This window comes from Cavia porcellus, unplaced genomic scaffold (assembly GCF_034190915.1).
Source record: "Cavia porcellus strain 051 isolate PalLab524CR breed Dunkin Hartley unplaced genomic scaffold, mCavPor4.1 scaffold_6, whole genome shotgun sequence".
Lineage (NCBI taxonomy): Eukaryota > Metazoa > Chordata > Mammalia > Rodentia > Caviidae > Cavia > Cavia porcellus.
This window is the reverse complement of record NW_026947489.1, coordinates 48,810,602-48,838,568: the sequence shown is the minus strand read 5'-3', so window position 1 is coordinate 48,838,568 and position 27,967 is coordinate 48,810,602. Positions and strand designations below refer to the sequence as shown.

The following is a 27,967-nucleotide window of genomic DNA, read 5'->3' as shown; positions in this document are numbered from 1 at the left end:
ACTCATCTAAAGCCAAAAATCCTTAAAAATTGACAATAACCAGAATTCAAATTGACATCCACAGAACTGCAAAGCTTTCGATTTTTCCCTGAAGTCCATGACTCTATTTTATTTATATCAGTATTAAACTTAAGTTGAAACTAATATTCAGACTCATTATGTTGAGCTGATAATTACTAAAATTCAGCTCCAGCTCTACATTGTGAGCATTCTTACTGCTGACATTTCCCAAGACTATTTTACTACTCCAAAACAATGCTTTAGAGAGATGTCGGGTAGAATGGTGCTTTCACCCAGAACTAGGGAGACCAGGGATGAAGGAAGCAGTGTCTCTGTGCTACTGATGGGACAGAACAGGTACCATGAGAGGATCAGCACAATCCCTTAGTCTTGAGCCAGACCAAAGGACTCGTGGACTCCATTGCATGCCCTCTGCTTTCTATCTATGTAGATCCAGGCTGCAGAGGACCAGACTTACACAGGAGCATTGCCAAAAATGCCTGCTTCAACTTTTTGTTACCCAGAATGAAAACAAATGAGTGGCCAACAAGATAGAACATTGTAATTACCTCACCAATCATCACAGACATCTTACTTTGGGGTACAAAACGGCCCAACGAAAAAATTAAAAAGGAAACCAAGTACAATAGGAAGAGTAAGAAGAAGGAGAAAATTATCCCAATGGCTCGTCTGTGAGCCTCACTGCTTTTATCTCTGGAGCCGATACTATTTTGCTGCATCTGTCGAGTGTGCCTCCTTAGAGACAAGAGGAGCAGAAAGTAGGTTATCAGGGACACAGTCATGGGAGGGAGATTCCACAGAGTCCCAAGAACATGCATCAGATCATATTCATGTCTCTTCTTCCTGAAATATTCAGTCATGTTTTCTGTGCTGTCAATTCCACTGAAGGCAAAATATAACTTAAATTCATTGATCAGAGATATGGTACAGGCAAAGGATAAAAGCAGTGTACCTAGCAGCATCCATACAACCACCCTGGAAACTCTCCACTTGAGCCAGAGAAATAAGGGGTGGGAAAAGCTGGCAATTTTCAAGCAATAGAGGACACCAAGACAGGTGATAAGTGAAATGCTCAGGTGGTTTCCAAATGTCCAGAAAATATCAGTAAGTTGTATTAGTACCCCTGAATCACGCACATTGGAGAATAAAACTAGTAAAACACCATCAATGAAGATAATCCACAGCAAAATGATCCTGGAGAGGGCCAGGTTGGTGATAATGAAGTCAGACAAAGAGATTCTCTTGCTCTTGAACCAGCTGCTGCCACTGACCAATGCAAGGAAACCATTTCCCAGATTTCCAAAGATGAACTGAGTGATCATCAGGACCAGGAACAACCACTCAGTTAATTCCAACATGTCAACAATTAGCCAGTCCTGATCTTTATTCTTTTGGTTGAGTGTGTAAACTCCTTGCTGATTAGAATTTTTTCAGAGAATCTCTCCCCTCTACCTGTTGCTTCACTGTACCTGACTCATCACTGCCCAGTTTAGTCTGCCATACAGCACAGTTTAGTGAATCTTCTCCAGCTCTTTCAGGTCAGTCTGTCCTCTTCTCAGATGCAAGGATTGTCACTATCTATAATCCTAAACTCAGCAGCTCTTTGCTAAAATGCAAATAGAGTAGTGTCTGGTGTCACATGGACAAGGAAGATATATAGATCACAAAGAATATGGAGGTTGTAGACTCATTTTCAATGGAAGCAGGACTAGAAGCCACCCAGAACAGAAAGATGAGTGACACCAAAAAGAGGTACAGGATCACTCTAAAGAGTAAGAAGTCCTATTCCTCAAGGGGGAGGACTCAGAGACATACCCAAAAAAGGAGAATTCCACCGTAAGGCCCTGCCCATCATCCTGGGTTAAGTCCATTGAACAAAGATCAGTAACATGGTCTTGGATTAGAATTACAAGACCTGACTCTTGCAGTCTGATATCTAGGGACTCAAAGTTCTTTATTGTTGAGCCAAAACATCATAAAGTCTTAACTATTTGAATATCTGAACAAAAATGATAAATGAAATAAATCATATAAGCTATTCAAAAAATTTTCAGGTATATTATGACTGTATTGATAAGCCAGTAGTAGCTCAGGCTGATAAAGACTATGTAGATTTATCCATCAAAAAAGGCTTATTCATCTAAAAAAGTACCTCACAAATTGTGACAACTAACAATACGTGATACATTATCCTTTCTCAGTAAAGCCCTTTACCCTTTGTAGTTGAGTGACAATTAGACACTAGGATAACCTTTTTCTTTTATTGCTGCTTGTATCTCCTAGAATTGGTTTTATGACCATGAATAAGTTATGATGAATACTGTTCGAAAATGCTATCTGAAGGATGAAGAAAATCAGGACCACCAAGATATAAAGGAGGGAGTTCAATAACATCACCAATCACAGAAGGATGTACTTCTAAGTCTCTTCAAAAGGACTTCACACAGTAGATCATAAACTGAAAGAATCAGGCACAGTCCCATCTAGGCAGCTGTCAGTAAGTGCTCATCTGAGCCAAGTGAGCCCCAGCAGTCTCAACACTGTTTGTATACAATTTGATTACAGAGAACTGCAAAGTATGCGGGAATAAACAGTCTTCACTCATCACCCTCAACTCTCTTAAGTCAATTTAATAACCTGGCCCCAATGCTTCCTAAAATCTGAGCTGCAAAATTAGAACAAGGTCAGTTTCCAGATGTCTTTGGGAGTTGGTAATAATGTACTCCGGTAACAGGACTTGTCCCACAAACCCCTTTGTCTCTATTCATTTTTCTCATGACCTCAATTCTATGGATTCAGATTTGCTAAATTTTACAATACCTTTACATATCCTTATAAGAACAAATACAGTAATAACATTCTTCTGTTTATATATTATTCAAAGAGGGGAATGACTAGAATACACTGCACATCAAAATATATGTCATACGCAATTTCATGTGTGCCCATACTTTCCTCACCTTATTACTTTTATCTTACTTTCTTAACTTTATTATTTTTCCTTTTTTATTTTGAAGCCTCAAATACCCCCGTTCAAAAACAAAAAAGCCTGTCAAATTACTTCCACTTAAAAAAAAATACATCATCTATCTCTTTCCCTTAATCTCCATTTTGGCAAATGGAAACATTATTCAGTTCCTAAAGTCAGTTTAAGAATAAACTTCATCTCTTACCTCATATCCACTCATCCATGACTTACACATTTTAACTACAAAATATATCTTGAATGTCACATTTCAGTTGTATCCCTTCTAAATTGTCACTTTTTTTCTCATCTATACTACTTGATGACCACTTATTTTTTTTCTTCACTTCTAGTCTTTTTTCTAACAATATACCCTCCATTTAGGCACAAGAGTGACATTCTTAAACTGTAAGTCTAATCATTTCATTCAACTACTTAAAATACTTCAGTGGCTTCCCATTGCCACTACAACAAAACATAAACTCCTTAGGTTACAAAGTGTACTAAAAACAAAACTTATGGGTATCATCCTGTCATGTATCAAGATTCAAGATAAAATTATACAATATCACATGGTTTATGTTAAGGAATAGACTTTCTTACAGTAACAGGAAACTTAGATCAGCAACAGAATAAAAAGAGGGCCAGATATTTTGCCTCTAACATTATTCATTTACTCAATAACACCCTCACGATAAATTGGAAATCCCTAAAAGATAATAACCACAAGTACATACATCTTTGTACTATCAATGATTTTAGCTATGTGACACTAGCAAATTTCTTGACATTTCTGATCCTCTGTGTGCAAATAAACAGACTCTATGGTCAATCAGAATGGTTTAAGAGGCTGGATTCTACAATCAAGAGTTGGGTTTGAATATGATTGCCACTGCTCATCAGTTATGTGAATTTATGCAAATTAATCTCACTAAACTTCAATCTGTTCCTCTGAAAAATGAACATGATAATAGCACTTATTTCATAGAATCATAACAGTGATTAAGACCTATAAAAATACAAAACACAGCAGTTTTCTTCAAATGTTAGCTACATGGTACTACACACTACCTTATAGGTACAGTATTATTTTATGAAAACTTGTACTTAAAGTAATATTTAACATGGCAAGGAAGAAAATCAAGAGTAATACCGGTATGAGTGAGCTAAAGTAATTTGGGAGGCATAGTAAAACCCAGCCTGAGATAGGTGCACAAGAGAACGGAACTGAGCTACACACAGCCTCACCTCTACCCCTAGGCAAGCTGACTTCTGGATTGTGGCAAATGCAGCTTGCTGAAACACTGTAACAATCTGTACAAGGGACCCCTTCACCCTAACTCCCCCAAGATTGAGACCACACCCTCTCCCTTTCTTGTAAACCAGTTTAATACTTCCCAGCCATAATTTTAGACTAAAAAGTGATATAATTTTCAACCACCTTATGATTTAAAGCTACACTCCTGCCATTTTGTAAAACCACTGAGCACGTTTCCAAGATTATTGGAATGTTTTTCCAGATTGCAATCTTAACTGGCCCCACCTTAGTGTAATTTTCTTTATTCTCAATTACGTTGGTATTATTTTTCAGTCGACAAATACACATAAAAATATATGCAAACATATACCTAAGATATAAAGCAAACAAATACCTACAATTCTACTATCTAAATTAAGAAAACATTACTCATTATAGCATTTACCTGTGTGCTTATTTCTTTTTCCTACTTCCCAGGTAATTCATCATGAATGGTTTATCATTTTCTCACTTTAAAAGATATATCATGCCTAGCTGTATATATATTTACCTCTACTTGATGTTTTAATCTTTATAAAAATAACGAAGATCTTCTGCAATATGATCATTTCACTTGATACTTATGTTAATATGTTCTTCCTTTAAAGAGTTCCATACTACTACAGTGTGAACATTTATTTACCCATTGTTTAATTTTGGGATTGTTTCCTTTCATATTAACATGTACCCTGTTGCAACAAATACCCTAAGACATTTTCTGATTTGTATCATCAAAGACTTTCTATAGGGTATACCTTACAGGCAGAATAACTTTCTGAACAGAATAATGTTCAGCATTACAAGTTAGTGCCAAGTAGGGATGGAATTTATACTACTCTCTCCAGGGTATTTCCATTACTTTGCATTTTATTAAATACGCTGAAATTTGCCAAACCAGAGGGCTTACAATGAAATGTTTTTGGTTTGCATTTCCTTATTGATGAGGTCAATCTCTTTTTCATATATTAATGTTACTTACATGTCCTTCTCTGTGAATGCCTGTTTCTGAACTTTTTTCTACCCAGCTTTTTCTTTTTATTTTTTAGGCCTTTACATAGTCTAGATAGCTATATTTGTTATGTTATTGCAAATACCTTAATTTATGACTTTTGCTTTATGGTGACTTTTGATAAACAAATGTTGCTTTTCAGTTAAATTTTTTGCAGTTAAAAAGTTCATACCTTCAACCCCACAGGTGTTGTCCTTTACATTCTCACATTTAAGTTTTGCCTTTTGCAAATAAGTCTTTGAAGTGCCAAGAATTTATTTTTGCATAAGGTGTGAGACAGATCCTATTTCATTTTATTCTGTAAGGATGACAAATTTTCCTAGTTATCTTTTACTAATTTATATTTTACCCAGTAATTTCTAATGCCACTCTTATCAGTCACTATTTCCATATAGGCATAGTTGCTTATGGATTATTCTATACCACTATTCTATCTCTGCATTAATAGTATCCTTATTATATAGCTTTATATAAAAAGAGAAAAAAAGCTTACCAAGTGGCAGACTAAGTTTTCATTTTATAGAGCTCACTGTTTGCTCCTGGAACTTCATCTATCAATATATCTTTAGAGTCAATTTGTTAAGTCCCCCAGATTATGAAAACTAACTTAAAATTCTTTTGATCTGCAACATTAATTTGATGATAGCTGACAACTTTGTAACACAGATATTTCCAACAAAGATGTTATACAAATGTGTTTTCTTCATATGCTTCAATAAAGTTTTAAGATGTTCTCCACAGAGAATGTGCACTGGAGATGCCTATCTGATGCTCTCATACTGCACTTTTACAATTACACTTCTTGCTGTTGTTTACAATATAATATTGATTTTATTTTCAACTTCTCTAATTTATTTCCAAGGTAATCAGAGTACGTGAATCACATTTTTGCCAATATTTTTTTCTTTTTCAATAGTACTCACTAGAGCCTCAATACAAATAGGTTATTAAAGAGAAACACCAAGGACAGCCTATTTTAAAGGAAATTTTGAAAAACTGTTTGAGGCATTATAACCTGTTATTTCCAAACTACAATGCCCAGTTGTCAGTCACTAGACAACTCCTATTTTTGTGTTGCCTTGTTGCTCTAATTTCAGTTCCTTTTTCATTTGAACACTGTCATTTTTCCTGTCTTCCCACAAGCCCAATGTTATAAAGTACATTTATCCTCAACTCACAATTTCTTGTTGAAGTTCCATCTATTACATTTGAAGGAAAAACCTGTAAATAACTGAACTGAGGTCTAAAGAATAGGTACCTACTCCTTATAGTCCGAAAAAAAAAGGTCACATGAGCACACATGAATACAATGGCTCTTACAAGCCAGCAAGAGGCTTCACAAGGAACTGACATGATGCTGCCACCCTGGCTTCTGGTCTCCCATGAAAGCAAATGTCTGTTTAAGCCACCTGCTCCACCAGGTACACTATTCTGTTATGACTACCCGAGCACACTAATACACCTAATGACACAATAACAACTGTTTTGTACTTAAGATATCACTTATTACCAGTGGGAAGCCTCTTCACCCAAATGCTCTAGTCGGCTAACTGCCAAGGGGTATAAAGATAATACTTCTGTTCCTAAGTGCTCCTTTATTTAATAGGGGAGGGGGGTTAAAGGTCTTCACTGAGGATTACAAGAAAAATTAAACAGTATTCAATGGAAAGTTTATACTTCCTCTTTTAAGGCTAATTATTAAGGCTCTCTTGTGCTTTTTATGCCCCCAGGTCTCTCCTCAGATTTGTAATGTGACAGACTAAAATCCTAAAAGACTATGGGATATGAGGGAAGATTTTACTTTTGTTTGCAGTGGAAGGTTATAAAACAAAAAAGACAAGAACAAAGATTTGATCACGTGTATGGAGGTAAAGGTAAGAATGTGTGAATTGTAAAATTTAGGCTTAACCACACACAAATAAGTGGATTGAACAAAACAGAAGTTTATTTATGTCTTCCAAAAAAGTCCAGAGACACTGTCCAGACTAGTCTGGGGGTCCCAGGTGATCACAGATCCCAGCTTCTTCCATCTTCCATTTGAAGACTGCTTCATGCCGAGGACGTCTGCTGGAGATTCAGGCATCATGTCCACATTTCAGACAAGAAAAGGGGGTGAGGGTCTAAAGAAACAGAAAGCACGAGTCTCCAAACAAGAGTTAGTTCATGTAAGAATCCTCCCGGAGCTCCTGCAAAGGACCTCCACATGCAGCTTCTTGGCAATCCCTAACTGCAAAGGGCAGAATGTAGTATCTGGCTGTGTACAATGTCACCTCCAAGAAAATACTGGCTCTAAAAATAATTACTGGGTAGTATATTAATGCTTTTTAAAAATACTTTATGAAGCTTTGACATCTTTGGGGCCTCTTCTAAGGCAGAGAAAATGATGCAACTCAAGAGGCATCACTCAGTCAATGAGTGGAAAAGCACAGATTCAAATTCAAGCTATTTGACTGGATGGCCTTAACTCTGAACTATTATTATCACAGACTACCTGTTTTTTGAACAATAGATAGGGCAGAAAAAGTAAATAAGCATTAAGATGAATACATATATTGCAAAAAAAAAAAAGAGCTCGGAGATCCAAAACAGAGCAGAGAGCAAGTGGATGAGGAGTAAGAAGACCAAGATGCAATGGTACTTCATTATCACAGCTGCGTGACACAAACAACGGGAAAAGCTACAAACTACCCTAATAAGTGGGACTATGGAGCTGGCACGAAAACAAATCACAGAAATGAGAAAGAGTTTCAATGTTGTGTAAGTGCCTGTCAAGTTTCTCAATCTCTCAAAAGTGAGACTGAAAAATCCCTGAACAATGTTCTTGACAATTTCAACTCTCAGTGAGTAAACAATAAAACAAGCACATATTCTAAAGTTACTCTAACCAGTAAAAGACACAAGGAAAACAGAGGATATGTTGATAACTTGATAGAGAAATTAAATCTGTGACTTAATTTCCTTTAAGATCATCAAACTAAGAATCAGAAATAATAATATATAGAGAGGTATTTTTCCTTACTCCTAATTCTCTGCCCAACCAAAACCTATTACTTATTCAATTCAACTGTCTCTTTAGGTCAGTAATAGGAGGATGGGAATACTAATCCCGTGGGGTATGCTATGAATGCAGTAAGCAGGAAGGCAAATTAATGTCTCATACACTGAGCCTCAAGCTCCAGATAGACATCTTTAAAGTTCTATTAATTTTGAGAAGTTACTTAAAAAATCTCTCTTAATTTGTGAATCTCACATTTAAAGCAAGGATATCAGCATTTTCTTCCTAGGATATTAGTTCAGTAAGACAATGATTTTTTTAAAAAAAGTATTTAGCTTAGCACTTGACACAAAGTAAGCATGTAAGAGATGTGAGCCATTAGTATTGTTAACACTTGCTCATTAACGTTGAGGATTACTGTTCATTTTCCTGTTCTTTTGTTTTGTTTTTCTTTTTTGCTATGGAGTTCAGGCTATCCTTGGGCTCACTTCCAGGTTGGCCTGGAACTCTTGTTGATCCTCCTGCCTCAGCCTCCTGAGCGCTGGAATTATAAGCGTGTGCCACTACATCCATCATTTCCTATGATTTTCTTGCTGCTACTTTCACCAAATTTCATCGTATATAATACATACAAATCCTAAAAGAAAATAAGTAAAATGATTCTGCCCTCATTTTCATGTCAGTGTTCCTCAGTTTCTGCCCTCAGTTTCATGTCAGATGCAAGTGAATGACACACATCTTGTAAAATCCTGTTATTGTGCTAAGTTCAGCAAGATAGGGACAAAAGTGCAATCTGAATAGGAGGTAACAGTCTTCAAGAACTGGATGATCTCTTTTGTATACAAAGGGAAATTTCCATCAGTTTTCCCTAAAGGAGCTATAATGCTTAGACTATAACCCTGTAAGCAGTAAGTCCCTCAAAACAAATACATCTATTCCCAAATTAGCCCAGAAAAATGTGTGTAGTGTTTTGGAATGTCTCTGAATTAATTACTCAGTGATTTCTGAGAAGCTGAGGATTGTAATAACAGTGAATAACAGATATCACACAGGTGAGTCTGTCAGTCCTTGGTTGTGTAGACTTTATTAAAATGTAGAGATACTGTAAGTGTGAATGCTACAATCCACATGGATAGAAAAAACATGAAAAATGTTCTTGTTCTAGTACATGAATCAGTACTGACCACAGGTAACTTGAGTCTTCCTGGTTTCAAAATAATGGAAAAGACTTTTCCCCAAAATTAAGGTATTTAAATTATAAAATTAATACACATTCGTGCTATAAACAAACAAAAGAGAACATATAAAGGTATAAAAAAAATACACAATACTCTATCCAGTGATAATCACATTTTGTGTTTCTGCTTCCAGACTTATTTAAAGAATGTTTAAATTAATTATAACTTCTTTTTCAAAAATGGGGTAACACCATACATGTCACTTCATACTTTTTCTCCCACTTTTGTGTTAGTACTCATCTTTTCCTTAAACATATCATCCCCAAATCAAAGTCACAGAGCAGCTGTTTGCTGATCTCTCACACCATCACATCAAGGGAAAGGCAAGACCCAAAATTTACTCTAGAAGTAAAATTAAGTCAGTCAATTACTATCATATTGCACAAATATGTGCCTGGAATATTCTGGGAGTAGCAGAAAGCAATAGGGCTACCAGGGTAGGGAGAGCAGAGATTTTGCTCCAGCAAATCTGAGTGGTTTGGAGTCACTGGGTCTACCAGAATCAGTACACAAGTAGACAACAGAACCTGAGTCAGGAAATGCTACTCCCTCAGCCTCCTACTCAGTCAGAGGCAAGATGAGAGGCCATTCTCAGTTGGCAGTTTGGAGAAGAGTCCTAACTCAGCTCACAGCAATGATCTTGCAGGACACTATTCTGCTCCTGCACACAGGACTCAAGACCCTTCTTTAGGCAGGTAATTAAGCTCTTGGATTTTCCCGGAGCATACACTGATTCATTATCCTGCTCAGAGAGGAATGCTAATCTGTATAATTTCTCACAAAATTTAAGAATAGAAAAGCTGTTTTGCTGAGGAAAAACAAATGGGCTGCTCAAAAGACAAGTTTTATTTATTTACAATTTTGATTGATAAATGAAACTACCTCATGAAATAAATTCAATGTGAGAATCTAAAATGTAGTTACTATGCTTGCTGCAGAAAAACAAGGATAATTTCTACGTTCTTGGTAAGGAAAGTATAAAGCTAAGGAATACCATCTTTCCTCAACCAAACTGCACTTTAAGCATGGAAAATATGTTTAAGTGTACAGGAAATAAGTCCAACATGATCTAAATTAAGTTAGCACCACATTCTAAGACAAAGAAGATAAAACACATAGCCTGGGAACACATCCACAGGATGTAAGCTGTGTAGAGTGGGACACAATGAGAGATTTTTGACATCTGAATCAAACCACTCAATCAATACCAGCTGACCTCTGAAAAACTGTAGGCAGACCTGAGAAAGACCAATACAAACTTAACAAATAAAATGCACTGAAAACTAAGCTTATTTTATGTAATCTTCATTAGTCATTACTACTACTCTAGGGGAAAATAAAATGAAAATGCAATACCTGAGGTTCTAGGAAGTAATTTCAAAGGTGTTGAGAACCTTTGGGGTATAGCCCAGTGATGAAGTGTCTGCCTAGTATGCCTAAGACCCTGAATCTATCCTCAGCACTGGAAAAAAAAAAAAAAAAAAAAGCAGAGGGTGGGTCTTCCTACCACTGAGAGTTCTGAAAGAGAGCTGAAAAGACAGTGAAGAGGTGCTTGGAAAGACACATAATAATGGAAACAGAGCATCGATAGACAAACTTTCATTTCATTACATCTCAGATCTTCACTGCTATAAACTATGTCTCATAAATACTATAGGGAACCTGTCTAAAAACTGAAGATGTGAACATAGATTAGTCCCGAAGCAGTTTAGGTTAAACACTAATCATCACTCACCAGCCTGCTTCAATTTGGACTAAAGCTCAACATTCTCCTGGGGTGCCGGGATATAGCTCAGCACCACAATGCCTGCCTCACAAGCATGAGGTCCTGAGTTCGATTCACAGTACATTTAAAAAAAAAAAATCCTATAGGGATCATTCATCTATCAACATTATTGAATGTTTCTCCTGTACCATAACCTGGTTAAGGACCAGGTACACAAAGAAATCACTCCTTACCTTCAAATCTACAGAGCAAATATAAGAAAATCAATATTTACAACTATAGGATAAATACCCGACATATAGAAATGGTCAATAAATAGTGAATGGCTGAATCAACACTGAAGTAAGTGTACACTAAAAAACACAGGGCCTTCTACAGGACATTCCTCTTTGTTATAATGGACAAACCTGAAAATTCATTATTTTGTATACCTATACAAAGAAATCACTCCAAAAAGAATAAACAACTAGTAAATGCCATAATTGATAGGACCTATTAAAGCATATGCCACATAAAGAGAAACGGGAATGACAGAAAACATTTATCACTTTATAAAGTATTTTAATTCTTGTCCTTAAAACTATAAAGACTACACATGATTTAGAAATGAGACTGTACCAAACAGTGGCCAAAGAATCATCCATTCATTCCTTTTCTTTTGTTTGGTCACTCAAAAAGATAATGTTGTCTGTAAAGAAATCGAAGTATAAATATTAATTTCTGAACTTCATGCCATTTAGTAATTCCCTTCTAATAACACATATTTAGTCCTGCTACAAGTTTTTAGAGTATTAAATAATTTCTGCTACATTCATGAGAAGCATATACAATAGGCATACATGGAGCTGAAAGATGGGCTCTCACTGTTTGTCTACCAATGTAGACCTTGTTAGAAGAGATGAGGCATTTCTTGTCTTTCCTGAAGAAACTTAAGATAAAATCTTCCTAGAGATAACTTCCTCCTAAACAGCTGGTCACAAATTGGGATGCTCACAATGCTCAAGAGATGCCATGAAATCAGGGCGCATGCACTTCTATAGAAGACCATTCCACGTTAGTTATAGGAACTAGGATGGAGGTCTAGACATGGCCTTGTTAGTAACTGCAAACTATTATTATTATTATTTTGGTTTCTGAGAGAGGGTCATGATATGTAATTTAGACTGGCCTTGAATCCAAGCGATTCTCCTGCCTCTCCCTAAAAAGTGCTGGGATTACAGGACTGTATCACCATGCCTGACAACTTATGCTTTATATAAATTTAAGAAATTTTATTTTTAAACTTTAAAACAAAATGACTTTTATGTACCCATTTTGGCAAAAAGTTTTGCTAACAAATATTAAAGTAGTAATTTTTACTCAAAAACATCAGATACTACTCTGCAAATGCTGTTTTAGAGGATGTTAGCTGAAGACAAGCAAAGGAAGAGATAAAGTAGTATTTCCTATATAATTCCACAAATTTTAAATGCTTTTAAGCATAAAATTATCCACAAAGATATTATTACAGGACTGAATTTCTGATCGCCACTTCATAATTGGCATTTCAAAAACACTTGAGATTGTAAGAATTGACATCATTATGTAAAAAGTCAATAGTGCCACCCACTGGTGATAAGTATTAAATTCAGGAATAAACTACAGAGAAAAAAATTTTGTCTGTAAAATAGCAAATTCAACTCTATTTTCTTCAATTCAGATATCACTAAAGAGAGTTAACTGACCATGCCAATGATAACTGGTAAAAAGAAAACAACCAAGTGGTAGGCAAACTGAAATATTTTTATTTGGTTTAGATCTAACAATCCAATGATCTGAACAATCCTAAATTTGTTTTACAGTGAATAGTGGAAAAAAATAAAGAGGGCAGGAAAACATGTATGTTGGTTTTTAAGATTAATATACTTTCAAAGAAATCATTAGAAGACATGATTATTGTTTACAAAAACTATAACATCAATATGTACACTGGCTTAAGATATGAACTCTGGAACAAACAGTAAGATGAATATAAAAGGAAAACGTCAATTGTGAGACCTAAGATGCCTATGACATAATATATACGTGTTTGTGAAATAATCAAAAAAATCTAGTATCTTTTTTTTCTTTTTGGGTACTGGGAACTGAACTTAGGACCTTGCTAGATCAACTGAGTTGCCAGGCAACAATAATATCTTAATACAGCATTATACTGTGATAACAGCATTATACTCAAATTTTCGAAAAGATGCCTCATCTCTCAGAGACATCTACTGAAACCAAACAACATCTGACATTTATTTCAAATAATCCCAGCACTATATAGGAACAGCCTGTCTCAAAAAGAAGAACAACAACAACACAGGTCCATCATTTGTTAACCGATGAATCTGAATGATGGAGGCTCATTTTTTACTAACCCCTCTACATTTTATGTATGTTTGACATTTTCCACAATAAAATAACAATAATAATTTGAGCAAATCTCAGTAATATACAAACAGTGATATTACTGTAAGACAGGTTTTTTTGGAGACAAGTTTATGCTATATAGCCCAGGCTGGCCTTTAACTCATTATGTACCTGAGACTGAGAATCACAGGGATCCTCCCGCATCAGTGCTAGGACTCTAGGCAGGCACCCCCATGCCCAGCTATTCATTTCTACTCACTTTTTCCTAAAAATAAGGTTTCTTGATTTCATATCAATAAAAACAAACAAAATAACAAAAATTAAGGCTTAATAATGCCTAATTTTAGCAATTTATCCAAAAAATAAGGCACCATCTAACTGGTGGCAAACCTATGGCATCTGTACTATAGCAGGCTGTTTATATCATTGAAAGCGTTAAAAGGTTCATCATCGATTTATCTCATTAAAAGATGTATTTCCAATAAAATTTTAGTTTTATGTTAATATATTGAAAGTGGTCTCACTTAGGTACAAAAGCAACTGTAACGATAACTCATAAATATATCATTTAAAGCCTGCCTCAGAATTTTTTTTTTTTTTTTTTGGTCTTTTTCCTTTTTATCGGTACCGGGGATCGAACTCAAGACTGCCTGCTTGCAAGGCAGGCGCTTATGCCGCTGAGCTAAATCCCCAGCCCCAGAATTTTTAAAAAATACTTTAAAATTTCTTTTATGTACAATCAGTCCTCAATATCGAATAGGGTACATATCCACAAATTCAACCAAAGATGTATCAAAAATATCTGAAAATAATTGCCGTCTGCACTGTGCATGTAGACTTTACCTTGCCATCATTCACTAAATGATGCAATAAACAACTGCACAGACTTTACACTGATAATGCTATTACTTTACTTTTAGGTATTATCTAGAGATGACTTAAAGCATATGGGGACATATGCGTAGCTTATATGGAAATACTATACAGTAGGAGATCCTGGAACCAATCCTCTAGCGATATAAAAGAATGATTGTATTTTTGCTATAACCAAAAATAAAAAATGCTTCTTGTCTTTGAGTTTCACTATGCAGCTTAGACTGGCCTTGGACTCACTTTGTAGACCAGTCTAACCTCAAACTTGTAGCAATTCTCCTGCCTCAGTCTCCTAAGTGCTGGGATTACAGGCATGTGCCACCACACCTGGCCTAAAATACACTTTTGAGGAAGAAATAAAAATAGTAAAACAAGTTCCAAAAAAGGGAATACAAACATTTCAAATGTTGAAGCACTTATTTATGTATTTTTAATAAGATGGTGGTTATCAAATTGCTAGAGTACTTACAGTTCACTACTCCAAACAAAGCATAATAATTTCACATTGAAAAACTCTTCTCAAAGCCTATGTAGAGGTCAAAGGGTTATACTGCTTTCAAAATTCTTTTCCTGAAGTTTGAAAACTCTGCTATTTTCTTAATCTTCTTCAAACTTTATACATCCCTCTTTTCTGTGTCTCTTTTCTGTTTCAACTTTTAAGAATAAAATTTTTTTCAAATTCGTATAGAAATTTCAGCAAAGGAATAAATCTCCACAAATTTCTACTGCCACAGTAGGGTGGCTGTCTTGGCACACATTTTTCCCTGTTCATGCCATGGTCTTTATTTTTTGAGAGTTGGTCTGACTATATATTTCATGCTGCCCTTGAACTCACAGCCACCCTCCTGCCTCAGCCTCCCAAGTGCTGGGATTATGGAGCATGCACCACCATGCCCTGCAGTCAATAGTCTTTATAAAGACCCTAAGATTAAATTCTTCTAACTCTCAACAATAAGTACTAGTATGGACAATTCAATTTTATACTCTACTCCAAAGTTACTGTGAACTTAAAACTGTGAATGGAGACAGAATTTTTGCAACAAAGATAAATGCAGAAACTTAGCAAATAGAAAAAGTTGTAAAATTCTTTTAAATTCATTTCACAAGCACTGGTACTCAAAGCCCCAGTTAGCTATTTATAACAGTCTAGTTTTCAAAGAAGGAAAAAAGAATAGCTATTACAAGCTTCTTACCAGCTATGATTGTTGTTGCTTGTCGTCTTACATTATTTTTATCCATGTATTCACCATAGTCTACTTTTCCTTCCACGAAAACTCGAGACCTGATATAAATAAAACGTTTTATTCTGGAGATCTTAAAATGCATTATGAGTGAGTCAATTCAGTGGTGGTAATGAATACACACCACGGATAAAATACCTAATTACACACAATTTCATTTTTGCTACTGCTTTTCAAAGTTTAGAATTAACAGACTGAAATAAATGTAAAAACAGGCTTGGATACACACAGGTAAAATGAACAATGTTTTCACCTATCAACTAGTTTCCTTATAGAAGCTTAAAAGCACAAAAGGAAGCTCAGACTATGAAGAATAAAAGAGCAATTTACATAGTAACATCTTTCAAATCTCTAGGAATGATTTTCAATGTATCACTTTACTTAACCTTTGACTTTGGATTCCCTAACAGACATACTGATTTTAACTTATTTATCAATTTCCTTCTATGTGAGATTCATGACTTTATTCTCAAGGCTTAGACTATTACAATTCAAAATCAAAATTTTTAGCTTAGTACATCCTAATTTATGACTATTTCTAGCCTACATAAAAGGTTGAAGTAGGAGATGATCATAACTATAATGAAGGGCAGAAAAATGACCCCCACTGGCTCTAGTTTTCAGAGTCCACCACTACTACAAAAATACAATGGAGACAAGAAGGCACACAGGTGAAAGAATCGGGCACCAAAGACACAAAGACAGACTTATCATTCAGTAAGTCAAAGTAGACACTAAAGTTTTCCTTTAAATATTCTATGTGGGTTTACATATGTATACATAAAAACATTCACACATTTGTAAATTAAAGGTAGTAGAGATACATATGAAGAAAAGGTATGCAGATATTTTAACAGAAATTTTAATTACTGCTTAAATTACTTTTCATGATTTTGTCTGTTTTTGAAATATGCTCTTACTACGTAATACAGGCTGGCCTTGAATTCAGTGATCCTACTGCCCCAGCCTCCCAAGTACTGGGAATACAAGCAGCTATCGATATGCCCTCATGAAATATTTTACAACACAAGTACAGTATTAAACATATGTTAATACAACTGTTAAATATATTCTTCCGTCTTTCTGAGAATTTAGTAAATAGTCCAGCCAAACACTGCAATAGGGAACTCTACAGAAAATTCCCAAATAAAGTAATTGTGAGAACAATACCATAATAATGGTGTTTGATGCCAAGAGACAAAATGTCACCTCTGGGGGACCTCCTAAATGCCTATGTGGTGCTGCTCAAAGAGAAGGTACTGTAAGTGCATTTGAAAGACTGCCTTTGTTCTCGTCTCATTTATGCATATACCTTGTTTACCCTAAACTGTAAATAGAAGGCTTTATACACTTTTGAGTTAGTCACACACATACATACATGGACATTCCAAACGTACTACTAAAGAATTCTTAAGTACCACTTACATAAAAGCTAAGGGTTAAGTTAGTCCTTGTAATGAGGCCACTCTCTTTAAACTGTTCAATCCAAAAGATCTTTCCTTCCTATACTTACCCCTTTTTCACATACTGATACGCTACATCTCTTAGACCTGGCCGAAATACTGATATTCGATGCCATGTCGTCTTTTGACTGACATCACCTAAATCACAAAAATAGAAAACACAGTTACAAATATCCTAGATAAGAGGTGAATGGGATGTTAAAAAAAAGAATTAAGATGTGTTGTGTACATATATCAACTCCCCACCATGAATATAATCATTATGTACCACAAATGTGTACTTATGAGGGGCAAGCAAACAAACACCCCAGACAAAATAAACATGAAAGGACAATATGCTCAGAAAACTGAACTCAAAAGGGGTGAAGGGGTATAAGGGAGGGGTGAAGGGGTATAAGGGAGGGCGATGAGGGAATGGATACGATCAAATATTATATGCATGCAAGAAAACAGCACACTGTAATCTAGTATTTTTTAGAAATACTATACACTAATAAAAATATATTTTTAAGAAAACCCATGTCACAGTTTCTAAAACAGAACAGAAAAAAAAGACAGACTTTGTCTAAAAGTAGCCTATCTCTAGTCAGATAACTGGCAAAAATAATGTCCATTTACTGCTAATAAATTTAAACCCCAGTCTTTCATACTCACCCATCTGGTATGTTTCATTATCCCCTGTTCGCCACATCTCATTTGTTGCTAGAGAAAATATGGTGACCGGATTTTTTCCTTCCACTTGTCTCATGACAGGGTCCTGACCCACTCGCCCAAGCAACTGCACGCGATTCAGTGCTGAAATGTAATGTGGGGACAAAGTGACACTTACGGACTGAACGTTTATTTCCCTCCAAATTTCTATCTTGAAGCCCTAAGCACAATAGGACAATATGTGCAAGTGGGCCTCAGTGGGTAACTAGTTTGAGGTCACAAAGTAGGTCCTACAACAGGGAAGTAGCATTCTTATAAAAGAAGGAAGAGATCAGAGTTCTCCTTCTTTCTGACATGTAAAGAAGGACTGAGTAAAAAAGCAACCATCTGCAAGCCAGATCATCAGTAAGAGTCCAACCACACCAGCACCTTGACCTTGGACTTCCAGCCTCCAGAACTGTAAGTAAATGTCTAGTGTTTAAGCCACACAGTGTATGGTAATTTGTTAGAGCAAGTAGAGATGACTATTAAAGAAATCTATACATCTGAGAAAAATGTCCAGAGAATATATAGCAACATATACTATACCAATTTCCTGCATTGAGCAAAACCCAAGTTCTGGAAGCTCAGCAAATAAAGGGACAAACAAAGGTTGGAGGAACTGTTGGCAAGAAAGAAAAAAAGTTGGGCACGGTGGTACACACCAGTAATCCTAACACCTAGGCTGAGGCAGGAGGATTGCCATAGTTTGAGGCAAGTCTGAACTATAGAGAAGATCCTATATTTAAAAAAAAAAAAAAAGAAAAAGAAAGAAAGAAAAGGAAAAAAAAAAGGAAGAAAAGCCAGAAAAAGCAGTCCTACAAAAAAACTTTAATTTTTTTTTTTTTTTTTTTTTTTTTTTGAGACAGAGCTTACCATGCAGTCCAGACTTGCTTTGAATTATGTAGCCCAGGATGGCCTTGAACGTCCAACAACCCTCTTGCCTTAGCCTCCTGAGTGCTAGGGTTAGGTGTGTGCCACCATATCTAGCTTTTAAATTTTTCTTTAAAATATCTTTGTATAAAAGACTGTGGAACTAAAAAGAAATGGAGGTCTAAAACTCCTTATTTCAAAAGGGAATGTTTTTGTGAAAGAGTATCTTTCACAATCTCTTCAGCATAATCTTGGAAGACTCAGATAACCAAGTATGATTCAAGGACATTCTTCCAGCAGAACAATGAGGAAAAGATTAAGTAGCATCTGGCTGGCAGGAAGAATAACAATTTATAATGGATCACCACAGCTTGATGAGCATGGCCAAGATCTAAGGAACAGGGGCTGGGGATTTAGCTCAGCGGCATAAGCGCCTGCCTTGCAAGCAGGCAGTCGTGAGTTTGATCCCTGGTACGGATAAAAACGAAAAAAGACCAAAAAAAAAAAAAAAAAAAAAAAAAAGATCTAAGGAACAAGCATGAGTCAAAGACATGATCATTACTATGGTTAAATCAGCATACCTCTCTACAATACTCTCAGAATAAAACTGTAAACTCGGGCTGGAGGTTTAGCTCAGCAGCATAAGTGCCTGCTTGGCAAATGTGAGGCTGTGAGTTTAATCTCCAGTACCAAAAAAACAAAACAGAACAAAAAAACCCCTAGAACTGTAAACTCAGAAATGAGCTACTTACATCTTTCAAGAACCAAACTGCTGACTACTTCAGATTCATATCTTACAAACTGACGAATCACCTAAAGGAGAACAAATAAGTGACAAGGGTTTAATTTTTTAGGAAAGGCAAATGCAAACAGAAGACATGCTTATATCATTCACCACTCAGTCAGCAGTTCCCAGGAAATCCAAGAGAACACAGAAGATCTTCCAATGTTCTCTCAACCCATAATGGAAGAACCAGGCAAACACTTTCAGAGCAGCTGACTACAAAACCTAAGAGTACAAAGAAAGTAGTGCAGAGCATGCACAAGAGTTAATTTACAGTCTTCTGTTTCTTTGTAGTAGCATTTCTGACTATGGCACTTCTGTGTTTGCATGTAAAAGGTAAAATAAAAATGGCATGACTTCCACAACTCAGAGCACATCTGACTGTAAATCCAACCTAAGAATTGCTGTCAAGCATTAAAAACAAAACCAGTACTCTGAAAGAACAGGTGGTATTTCAACTGTGATTAGCCTAAAATGCTTCAGTTAAAAATGAGCCAAAATGATAAGCAACATCTGCTTGACAGGCCTACTGCATAAATAAAGGGCTTTTTGGCCCAAAGTTCTATAAACATCTAATGGGAAATTCTTGCTTTCAGTGGATCAAAGAGAAATAATATTATGTTTGCTTTTTTTTTAATCAGTACCGGGAATAGAACTCAACCATGTGCTTGCAAGACAGGCGCTTATGCCACTGAGCTAAATCCCCAGCCCCGAGAAATAATAATATGAATTTGGTTAAGGGCAAATAAATGGCATCCAAGGCACACAACCACAATAACAAGCAGTCTCATATAAGAACAACATTTAATGTGTATACCAGCTATCATTACTGACTAACAGCTGTTTTACCTAGTATCATTTATCCTAAAATCAAATGTATAAATAATGTACAATTAGAGCAGAATAAACTGAAGGAGACAAAATAAATAACTTGCCAAGATATTGGAAAAAAATAAGCAGTAAAGTCAAGATCGGAAGCCAGCACTGTTTGACATTGTGGCTATTGCTTTCTCCACTACCCTTTGCTGCTTCCTAAAAATATATTCTGGGCAAAGGCTACCCCAGAGGAAAGAGTACAATAATCATAGGACTCAAAACTCAGAGAGCCAGACATTCTATCAGAAAAACAGTTCTCAGAAGGCAGTACTGTTAATATGAAAAGCAGAAAATCCATCAAAATTTCCAGGCATACTGGCAGAAGCCTGTAACCCTAGCATTCAAGAGGCTAAGAGAGGAGGATCAGCCCAGGCTACAGAGTGAGTTTAAGGCCAGTTGGAGAACATAGCAAGGTCTTATTTCCAAAAAAAAGAAAGAAAAAGAAAAGAAAATCCATCAAATGAACACACACATTTCTATAATCCAATCTTAAAGCCTTAAGACAGAGGATGTATCAGAAATAAAAATGAAACTTACAGAATGAAACCGCTAACTAGTGTCTATGCTATGTGTATAGAAATACACTAATTTAAGTGGTCAGATGAGCCAACAGTAATTAGTTCTGAAAGAATTACAAAGTCAAACTGGGCATGGTGGCACATATCTGTAATCCCAGCACTAGGCAGGCTGAGACAGGAGGATTGTTTGTAAATTCGAGACTAGCCTGGGTTACAAAGTGAGCTCAAGGCCAGCCTGAACTGTATAGCAAGACCCTGTCTCAAAAAGAAAAAAAAAAAAAAAAAAAAAAAAAATTACAGTATGTCTCATTTTAGGAACACACAAAAATCAAAACATACTAGAAAGACAAAAAGGATTAAGTTGGATGACTTTTAGAACTAAACTTAGATTTTTATATTTGGTTTTAGATTATTAGGATAGTAGTAACTTTCCCACATTTCATATTTCAACACATTTTAAAAAGCAGATTTAAAAGTAAACATTGGTTAAGGAGGGGATTTTTAAGAATATAAATTTGACAAGTGCATTGCAATGACAATGGGTTTCATAGAGGAATTAAGTCTTCATTAGTCTTAACAGGATAGGGAGTCATAAAAAGATGCTATAAAGGAGATCTACAGGACTTGGTACCCAAATGTAGTAAGAAAAAATGCTAACCTTAGCTGGCAAGGCTGGCCAGACTGGGGGGATAATGAGAAGCCAGAATCAATTTGGGGCATTTAACTTGTCCCGATGAGACCTGAGCTGCCTTCCTCAGTGTGGCAAGATAGGAGAGGAGTGCATTTAGTAACAAATGAGGTAAAAAGTTAAAAAAATGAATCATGTATCTTAAAAAAAAGGCCGAATCTGGTTTTTTGGGGTTTTGTTTTTGGTGAAACAGGCTCATTATGCAGTGCTCGCTGGTCTTGAGTTCACTAGGTAGCCAGGCTGGCCTTGAATTCACACTGATCCTCCTGCCTCAGCCTTCCTTGGGATTACAGGCATGCACTACCACACTCAGCTCTCAGATTTAAACCCAAGTAACGGTAGTGTTGTAAAAATTAAAGCTTCCTTTATACAGATGAGTAAATTCGAAAATTTGTTCAGCAAACATTTTTAACATGTCAAAATCTACTTCCAACCCTCTCTATCAAAGGAGTACCCATAAAGTGATGAGTAGGCTGGAAATCTGTTGTTTCCTGCAGTCAAAGGCTAAAGAAATCTGATGCCTATGGCTGATACCACCGCTCAGTTCTTACAGCAAAGTAACTACCTGTAACACAGGTCTTCGAAAAAGCATGGCTCCTATTTTCTTTTTTTACAATCTAATCTTTGGACTCTTCCTGAAGAAAAAAAGGAAAGGTAAGTTAAACACATCTTATAGCAAGAGTACAAACTCATTAGCCCTAAATTCATAAATGCAGTTTTTACAGAGCAACAAATTTTGACAACACATCAACACCTTTGTCCATCTAAATTGGATGCCCTCTCCCAAAACACCTCAGATCTGTCTTTCTGATGCTTCCTACCTCCCCAAAAAAGAATCCGATCCTGAGTTAATCTCACTTTCCATTAGTTGCCATATATTATTGAAATGCAAGCTTCTCCCAAGGGAGATACTCTGTCAGATTTATTCACTGCTACACAAACCGAATTAAATTTTACCATTAAGGTCAACAATTGAACCTAACCACTGAATTTGATTCGGTTCCAGTGCAACTCGGTTTAAAACAGTTCCTAAAACATACAAGGGCTCAATAAATATTAGCGTCTAGGGGCTTAAATCTGCAATGTGTTACTACGGGGGGAGGGGGATGCGGCTTTATTCTCCACGTGCAGCGCAGAGTCGCCGGCTACCCACGCCTCGCCGAGGGGATGGGCAGGCGCCCTTCCTCCCACCCGATAATGCAGGAGAGCCGGAGGAAACTCCAAAGTCCTCCGCACGAAGGAGAAGAGAAAGGTCTGACGCTCTTGAGGCACCATCTCCCGACCTACGCAGATCGGCAACCTGACCCGACACACCACTCGCGCGATTCTTTCTTCCCTCCTTCGCCTGACGCGTCAGGCCGCCTCACCTTCGGCAGGGAGATCGCTTCCGGTGCACAGACTCCAGGCTCACGACAGGAAACAGGAAACTGTCCGTGGTGTGCGTTGTAGAAATGCTGCCGGCGCACACAGCGGGAAACACGTCCTCTTAATATACGAGTTCCGGGAGCGTCTGTCCAGGCGGAAGTGGATAGATCAGTGCTATCAAGTGGTGAGTTCCGCAGATATCAAATTCCCTTGAGATGAAATTATTTATGAGGTTCTCCGCCGGGGCAAGGGAGGACGAGGCCAGCGACAACTACAGAACTGTTTAGCTCCATCCTCTGGAGGAACAAAATGCGGCCCCCTCCTCCTAAAGCCTTAAGAAAAGCAGAAAAACAAATGAGAGAGGTAATGTCGATTCTGCCTGGGATTACAGGCATGCACTACCACACTCAGCTCTCTCAGATTTAAACCCAAGTAACGGTAGTGTTGTAAAAATTAAAGATTCGTATTATACAGATTGAGTAAATTCGAAAAACAAATGAGAGTAAGAGGTAATGTCGCGAAATTTAAGGGGGTACCAAGAATGGCAGTCAAGATAAAATAATTTTAACGTAATATTTCTGAAATTCTAAATTAATGGAAGCGATCCGTGAAGTAAAAAATATTTAAAATTTAATCAAATACAGAACCAAGCCACAGTGGAACCGGGGACACAGAGCGTTATACCCCTATGTTTTTTATCGTCTTTTAACTTTTTTCTAAGACATAAAAGTAGTTTGAATATTGAAAAAAATTAAATGTGTCAAAAAATTTAAAATTTATTTACACCAAAAATGGAATTGCTGTATAATTTTACTTTCTTGCCCTTAGTGGAACTAATCAGTATTTTCTAAATCTGTCTTTTGCTTTTCTCATTTCAGTTGAGACTTGCCATGCCTGACAATTTTTCTTGGCTTCATGACAATCTTATATACAGTAATTGTAATTAACTTCAACTTAACTAGTCTTTAATTAAAAATGCTATATTACAGTAAAAACATTGCCATTGATGCCCTATGAGATTCTCTCCCTTACTTTTAACACCTATCCCATCATTTTTGCCCCTTTTATAAAAGAGCTCACTTAGTAAAGACACATTGTCATTCATCTCCCTCAAAATACTCCCCATTGCCTGTTAACATATTTAGCCCATCATTCTTGCCACTTTCTAAAGCAATTCTGGAAGTTCTTGTTTGTGTCTTCTTAAAGAATTTTTAATCAGTACATGTTTATGATACACAATAATTACATTCTTCTTGGGAAATTGGTATATATACATTTACATCGTAATCATTTTAACTTTCTCTTCCCCTCCCCACTCTTTTGTCTCGCCAGATTGTCTTTAAAATTCTGTTTTGTTCATTCTGGACTTTTTAACTAAATATTTCCCAAAAAAGTGCATTGATGCATTTTGTATCTTGATTGCTGAATTTCTTGGTGCCTGTTAAATTTTGCCTTATTTACCCTAATTGTTGACCTTGTGAGAAAGATGAAAGAGCCCCACAGATTGGAGAATCCAGGCCAGGAAGGGAAGAGGATGTGGCTCTCCGTTTCTCTCCCTCTCCTGTTCCCCCACACTACCCACCCTATAGAGAAGAAAAGAATGCTGCATGTATTTTTTTAATTCATTTTATTTCAAAGAGAAGAAAAATTTCAAAACACACCAATCGGGGGAACTATCGTAAGACACTGAGCATTGTCATCCCCAAATCATTGACCCTGAGCACAACACATCTGCATTCAATTGTCCGAACAATACCAGCACAAAACTTTCTTTTCAATGAACTCAGAGAAATCAGTAGTACATCTTAACTATATTTTGTATACATCTATATGTATACAAGTATTGTTTCTTTCAGCTTCTCACAGTAGTGAAACAATACAATATTTACACAAATCTATTTCACGTAGGAGTATGGTCTCGAAGTTGCATCCATTTATCTATAAAAATCTCTAGTTTATCCTTCTAAAGATAAACTTTTGATAAAGTTTTTGATAAACTTTAGATAAAGTTTATCTAAAGATAAACTTCTAAAGATAAACTATCCTTCTAAAGATAAAACTTCTAAAGATAAACTTTTGGCTTAGTACTCCACTGTATAAAAATACCATTTTTTTATCTATTCCTGAATGTCTTGATGGACATTTAGGTGGTTTCCAAGATCTAGCTCTGACAAATGGTGCTGCTATAAACATGGTGATAAATATAAACACATATAATATCACTGTAGTATGTTTTTAATTCTTTTGGGAAGATACCCAAAAAGGGGATAAGCTGGGTCAAATGGGACCTCCAAACCTAGTTTTCTGAGTAATCTCTACACTGATTTCCACAGTGGTTGCACCATTCTACACTCCTACCAACTCTGGAGAAGGGTTTCTTTTCTCTTAACCCCTCTACTATTTGTTGTTGCTTGATTTCTTGATCATAACCATTCTTTCTGGGTGAGGTGAATCTCAGTGTTGTTTTAATTTGCATCTCTCGACTGAGCCGATGTTGAACATTTTTTTCATATATTTATTTGCCACTTGTATAACTTCTGAGATGTGTATATTCATCTCAGATGCCCATTTTTGGATTCAGTCTTTAAATCTGGGAGAAGTGATTTTTTTTTTGAACTCTTTATATGTTCTTAATAGTAATCCTTTGTCTGAGGTACAGCTGGCAAACCATTTTCTCTCACATTGCAGGTTGTCTCTTCACTCTGTTGGTAGTTTATCATGCTTTTCAAAAGCTTTTCAATAGGATAAGATCTCAGTTATTGATTCTTTGTTATAGTTCCTGTGCAATCTGGGTTTTGTTCATAAAGTCTTCACCTACACCAATGTCTTCAAGAGGCTGAATATATTTCTAACAAGCACACTGCCTCCTCAGGCCCAATCTTGTCTTTCAAGTGGAAAATCTAAACTAGTGATCACCTCCTAATGGTCTTGCTCACTAACTGGAATATTTTTAAATGATTATCTCCATTCACTTACGCTCTTACACAGTGGCGTTCCTGAAACACATTATACTGCCTTACATAGGCGTGAATAATACTATGTCCTGCCATGCCTACCATGTTTGCTTTTAATTTTTCTAAAGCTTTATAACTATTAGAAAATGATAGTAATTCATTCTAAAGTGATGTAATACAATATTGTAGACTATCACAGTCTATTTTTAAAAGTTAAATCATCAACATAACCATTTATGTAACTTAAGGTTGAAATTATAAAGATAAAAGGTCTCAGTTGTTCAAGCTGAAAGACATTTGTCTATCAGTATTGATTTTTCTAAAGCTTTGGACAAATGACTTTAAAATTGATCCATACGTTAGAGATAGAGAAGTACTATTGTTCTGCACTGCTCTGATCTAAATTTTAAGATTATCTGTCAACTTCTTAAGGTATCAGGAAATTGTGTTTAGGATACATCTACTAAAAAGCACCATATTAGGTTGGAGAATATAGCTCAGTGGCACAGTACCTGCCTGGCAAGCACGGTCCTGAGTTTAATTCCCAGTACCCAAAACATAAAATAAAAATAAAAATCACCATAGTGCCAGATGTGGTACCGCATGCCTGCAATCCCAGCACTCAAGAGGTTGAGGCACATAGATCACTGTGAGTTCGAGACCAGCCTGGGCTACATAAGCAAGTTCAAGACTGGACTGCACTGAATAGTGAGACCCTGTCTCAGAAAAATTAATGAAAATAAACGCCATATTTACTCTCCAAATTATTGCAATCTAACTTCTTTCCAGATTATTTATATTTCTTTAATGCCATCAGCGCAATAATATAAAAATTATCTGAGCTATATCATGACATGTGTGCAAAAACAGAAATTACTTAGGCAAGAGGTGAATGTCCAGTAGGCACAGAAAGGATAATGTCCTGAGCCTGAAGAAAACTCCATTCCTCTCATACTCAACCTTATCTATACAGCTATGGGATACTGTGTTAACTCCCTGTTGCCAAGGAGCCCAGCAGAGAAAGAGGGTCATAAACCAATATTTATCTTGCACCAGGCCCATTCAGGTGTGAAGATAGGTTCTAAGGAATACATTGGATAAAGAGACATATTCTTCTACTAATTGTCAATATTTTCAAAAGACAAGCATAACCAAAGAATTCTGGCTTACATTGCATACACTTAGTATATCTTTCTAAATCACAAACTGTGGTTGAATTTATGTTGCACTGCAAGGGACATGGGGAACAAACACATAAGGGCAGGGATATTGCAAAGATAAACTGATTCAAGCTTTGAATAAAAATTAATAACTAAAAATGGCAAGAGACTATAAGAACTGAATTGCATGAAAAAATTGCCATTTCAAAGCAGAACAAAGTGATATGAAGGTTAATTTTTTAAAAATTAGCTTCTAAAACTGAAAAAATCATGCATCAGAAAAGCCATTAACAGGTTACCTTCATTAAGATGGTACAAATAGAAATTATCAGATATTGTGCCTGTATGACCAACATTATTTTATAACCAGACCTGATGCCAACATTAGCTTTTGGGCTTATGAAGCTATGCCTTACTGCCAAGGCATGTTCCTCTCCACCTACGAGGTTTTCTTTACCTGTTCATTCAAGAAACATTTTCCAACATGCATTTCTTATTCTTTGTTTCATGTTTCAAAGAAGTGTGATTTACCCACATTCATCTTTGGACAAGATAAAACCTTTATTTACAAATAGCTTTGTGCTTTAAAATGTACACAGATAAAGATTTGGATTAAAAACATCCTTAAAATCACAGGAAATAAGACCAGATTCTGCAAAATCAAGAGAAAGTGATATCCAGAAAGTCAAAACCAATCAATAGCTACAAGAGGGTTAAGACAACTTGACTGAGACAGAACAACTGCATCTTGAGCTCTCTATTTGCAGTGTTTTTGTTTCACAAGTTAGTAACCAGCTCAGGCATATCCATGCAATTTGTAGTCCTCACCTCACATAGTAG

General features: G+C 36.2%; 2 protein-coding genes across 9 annotated transcripts; both read right to left on the bottom strand.

The window, feature by feature from the left end:
• Positions 1-425: 425 nt before the first annotated feature.
• Positions 426-7,072, bottom strand: Tas2r3 (taste 2 receptor member 3). Its single transcript, XM_063250624.1, has one exon. It carries the CDS (start codon positions 1,377-1,379, stop codon positions 444-446), a length of 936 nt encoding a protein of 311 aa, XP_063106694.1. The 5' UTR covers positions 1,380-7,072; the 3' UTR covers positions 426-443.
• Positions 7,073-7,215: 143 nt separating this feature from the next.
• Positions 7,216-23,109, bottom strand: Ssbp1 (single stranded DNA binding protein 1). 8 transcript variants are annotated; one of them, XM_063250635.1, is made up of 8 exons: positions 22,840-22,970; positions 22,214-22,283; positions 19,535-19,595; positions 17,874-18,014; positions 17,270-17,357; positions 15,709-15,797; positions 11,870-11,939; positions 7,216-7,412 (listed from the first exon to the last, which is right to left on the bottom strand). In XM_063250635.1, the coding sequence occupies exons 2-7, from the start codon at positions 22,238-22,240 to the stop codon at positions 11,896-11,898; spliced, it is 450 nt and encodes a 149-aa protein (XP_063106705.1). In that variant the 5' UTR covers positions 22,241-22,283; positions 22,840-22,970; the 3' UTR covers positions 7,216-7,412; positions 11,870-11,895. The 8 variants fall into 8 exon arrangements, with proteins under 8 accessions (XP_063106705.1, XP_063106706.1, XP_063106704.1 ...); XM_063250636.1 differs by lacking the exon at positions 11,870-11,939; XM_063250634.1 differs by lacking the exon at positions 7,216-7,412 and having other exon boundaries at positions 11,792-11,939.
• Between the last annotated feature and the right edge of the window lie 4,858 nt (positions 23,110-27,967).